Genomic DNA, 3,483 nt, shown 5'->3' with positions numbered 1-3,483 from the left:
ATTTCCTCAAATCACTCTATTTCCCATCTTTTCTTTTTAACATTTTATGTATTTATCCTCTTGAGTTTCCGGGCTTGTGCAGGAAATTTTTTTTGTACCTGTAGAGCCAGTTCAAAGAAAAGACTTTAAAAGTTGTCCTGCATCACACGCACAGCACCGCTCTGCCTTGGGCTTCCTTCTCAAAAGCACCCAATACAGGAGTCCATAGTGGATTCATATTTCTGAAGGGAGGAGACTCAGAGTCCAAGACTGGAGAGATGGAGATGCTGATGGGGCTTTTGGTGGGGGGTGGGAATGGGGGAGCACATTTCAGGAAAGAAAACATAATTGCTATGAGTGAGATAAAACTATGACACCCGTTTTATGACTAAGGAAAGGAGTTTAGAAAGGAAATGCCTTCAGTCACACAACTGGTGATAAGGCCTAGGTCTGCTCTCATCGGTGGCTTGTGAGGGTGGCATGGTTTGGAGCACACAGTGAGCCAGTTTTAAACTGGGTGTTCCAGAGCCTTCCCTGGGGTGAGAAGAAACATGGGGACCAGTCCAGACATGACAGGAAGAAATGAAGACCTCTGTCTAGGGAAGGACACATAGAAACAGGGCTCAGGGGTGAGCATCAGAGTTGAAGAAACTTGGTCCTGCCACTGCCAGGCTGTGTGTCCGTGAGTGAGTGGCTTTGCTCCCTTTTTGGGCCTCCTTGCTTCCCCATAAGATAATGTCATCTTGATGGTAATGTGATGTCAGTAGAGACTACTTATGCAAACATGGATGTGCCCTTGGAAGTTCCCCAAGTCCCATTTCTGATAGGGCTTGGGGAACACAGGCCTCCCTGTTATTAGCAAACTTTCAGCCCTGCCCACTGCCACCCCCAGCAGACATAACTTAAAGCCAGCCCCAGCCCCAGCTCCAGCTCCAGCTCCAGCCTCAGCCTCAGCCCCAGCCCCGGCCCCAGCTCCAGCCTCAGCCTCAGCCTCAGCCACACGACAGCATGAGGCCAGACAGCATCTTGGTCCTCGCAGCTCTCCTCCTTTCCTCCGCTCTGGTAGCTGGAGATGAAGTCAACGGTGGTGAGTGGATATGGTGAGCTGGGTGGAGCTGGGATGGGAGCTCCCAGATGACACGGGCCTGAAGCCCTCCCCTTATCTTGTGGCTTCCTCCATCAATAAGACAAAGAAGGAGTTTGCCCAATGGACGCTGGACGCTGCATCAGGAGACATCCACCCCAGTGTCAGAGAGACGGGCACTGTGCAGGCCAGGAGAAGTGCTGTTACCGGCACTGTGGCTACAAATGTGTGCAGCCTGTGGAGCCAGAAGAGTTCTGTAAGTAGCTCCCACTCCTGTGCATGGCCCTCCCCCTTCCCCTGCCTCTGCCTACCCCTGAAAGCATGGAGGAGCACTTCTTGGAGGAGAGGCCCAGGGAGGGATGGCTGTGAGCTTGTGGGATCAGAGATCAGTGGCCTTGAACTTCTCCTTAGTACAAAGAAGGAAACTAAGGTGAAGGTGTGCAGGGCTGTCCCCAGAGCAAGAGGGAAGTCCAGCCTTTTGGCTCTCCCTCCTCCCAGGCCTGTCCTCGTAAGTGATGCTCCATCCTTTCCTTCTCTGCTGCTGTCCCTTAGCACCAGCCCACTGAAGGTCTTAAAGAGTGGGAGAAATGGACACCCCTGGGAAACTTGGCCAAAAGAGGGGACCACCTACCAATCCTGACCCCAGCACATGCAGGTTCTTTTCTGTGTGTTCTCTTCCACCTTCATAGCTGGAGACCTAAGGGTGTGAAACCTCCTGAGCCCTGAGGGTGTGAAGCCTCCTAAAGAAAGGACCTCAGAGAACTGCCTTGCCCTTCCACCATATAAGGACACAGCAAGAAGTACGAAGACCAGAAACCAGGCCTTTCCAGACCCTGAATCTCCTGGCTCCCTGACCTTGGCTTCCCAGCCTCCAGAACTCTGAAAAATAAATGCCATTTATAAGCCACTCAGTCTATGGTCATTTGTTACACTGGCCCAAATAGACTAACAACTTAATAGTTTAAAAAATCCCTGTTCAAGAAGCTTTACCCAATAGTTGATGGGAAGGAATGCAGAGACCCACAGCCAAACATTAGGTGGAGATCAGAGAAATTTGTGGAAGATGGGGAGGAAGAATTGAAAGAGCCAGAAGGTCAAGGACACCACACGAAAAGAGCCCACAGAATCAACTAACCAGTGCTCACAGGGGCTCACAGAGACTGAATCAACAATCAAGGAGCTTGCGTGGGACTGACCTAGATCTTCTGCATATATGTTATGATTGTGTAGCTTGGCCTCCTTGTGGGACTCCTAACAGTGGGAGCGGGGGCTGTCTCTGATTCCTTTGCCAGCTTTTGGGACCCTTTCCTTCTACTGGGTTGCCTTGTCCAGCCTTAAAACTAGAGGAGGTTAGCCGAGCGGTGGTGGCGCACGCCTTTAATCCCAGCACTCGGGAGGCAGAGTCAGGTGGATCTCTGTGAGTTCGAGGCCAGCCTGGAATACCAAGTGAGTTCCAGGAAAGGCGCAAAGCTACACAGAGAAACCCTGTCTCGAAAAAACAAACAAACAAACAAACAAAAAAAGAACTAGAGGAGGTGCACTGTGGTGGTAATCTAATTGTACTGAAATATTATTTTGATTGTATGTTAATAAATAAAGTTGTCCGGGGGTCAGAGCTATTAGAGCCATAGCAAGAGTATGGCGGTGGTGGCACACGCCTTTAATCCCATAAGATCTCTGTGTGTTCAGGGATATAGCCAGCATTGGAGACATATGCCTTTAAGACCTAGGGGGCTGTACATTCAGACAGTGACGAGGCAGTCATGTGTTTGGGTTTACAACCAATGAGAAGGCAGAACAACATACTATAAAAAAAAAAAAAACGAACAGACAGGAAGTAGGTCTCTTTTCACGAAGCTGGGACAGCAGGAGGAAGGGTGAGATTTTAGCTCTGAGCTCTGACCTCTCGGCTTTCTCCTTTACATTGTTTCTGTGTTTCTTATTTAATAAGACGGTTAGTTACATCTACATCTGCGCCCAACGTGACAAGAATCCATTAAAAACCGCTTGGCTTGACGGCAGGTCCGCTTTCCCGCAAGGGCAGCAGGCGGCGGCAGGCGGCGGAGGAAGCGGCAGGAAGCGGCCGGTGTCCTAGTCCGAGCTGCCGGCGTCCTAGTCCGAGCCGCCGGCTTCCTAGTCCGAGCTGCCGGCTTCCTAGTCCGAGCTGCCGGCTTCCTAGTCCGAGTGGCAGCTTCTAGCCCGGGCCTAGGTCTGTGAGCAGCTTGCTTAAAGCCGGTGCTACAAACAACTCAGACCTGCCCTGCCGAACAGGGCCCTGCCTGTAAAGCCAACGCACGTGGTCGGAGCTTAAGGAAGCCAGACCCAAGCCTTGACTCGGTACAAGAGGGAACACGTGGCTGCATTTAAGCTTTAGCCGGCTACGCTTTCTTGTGCATTCTCTCTTCTCTCTCTCTCTCTCT

The 3,483-nt window shown here is 51.1% G+C and overlaps 1 protein-coding gene across 2 annotated transcripts; it reads left to right on the top strand.

Annotated features, from left to right (window-relative positions):
* The first annotated feature begins 422 nt into the window (after window positions 1-422).
* Wfdc12 (WAP four-disulfide core domain 12) lies at window positions 423-1,970 on the top strand. Of its 2 annotated transcripts, none has more exons than XM_037204410.1 (3): window positions 423-1,066; window positions 1,167-1,319; window positions 1,616-1,746. In XM_037204410.1, the coding sequence occupies exons 1-3, from the start codon at window positions 988-990 to the stop codon at window positions 1,627-1,629; spliced, it is 246 nt and encodes an 81-aa protein (XP_037060305.1). In that variant the 5' UTR covers window positions 423-987; the 3' UTR covers window positions 1,630-1,746. The 2 variants fall into 2 exon arrangements, with proteins under 2 accessions (XP_037060305.1, XP_037060304.1); XM_037204409.1 differs by lacking the exon at window positions 1,616-1,746 and adding an exon at window positions 1,753-1,970 and having other exon boundaries at window positions 429-1,066.
* The last annotated feature ends 1,513 nt before the right edge of the window (window positions 1,971-3,483 follow it).

The sequence above is a fragment of the Peromyscus leucopus genome, chromosome 4, assembly GCF_004664715.2.
Source record: "Peromyscus leucopus breed LL Stock chromosome 4, UCI_PerLeu_2.1, whole genome shotgun sequence".
Taxonomy (NCBI): Eukaryota; Metazoa; Chordata; class Mammalia; order Rodentia; family Cricetidae; genus Peromyscus; species Peromyscus leucopus.
This window is presented reverse-complemented; position numbering and strand designations above follow the sequence as displayed.

Bases quoted from the DNA above. Each gene is read 5' to 3' on its own strand.
- Wfdc12 (XM_037204409.1), top strand. From the start codon at position 988: ATGAGGCCAGACAGCATCTTGGTCCTCGCAGCTCTCCTCCTTTCCTCC. The intron at 1,067-1,166 runs GTGAGTGGATAT...TCCATCAATAAG, and splicing joins TGGAGATGAAGTCAACGGTG to ACAAAGAAGGAGTTTGCCCA. The intron at 1,320-1,752 runs GTAAGTAGCTCC...CCACCTTCATAG, and splicing joins TGTGGAGCCAGAAGAGTTCT to CTGGAGACCTAAGGGTGTGA.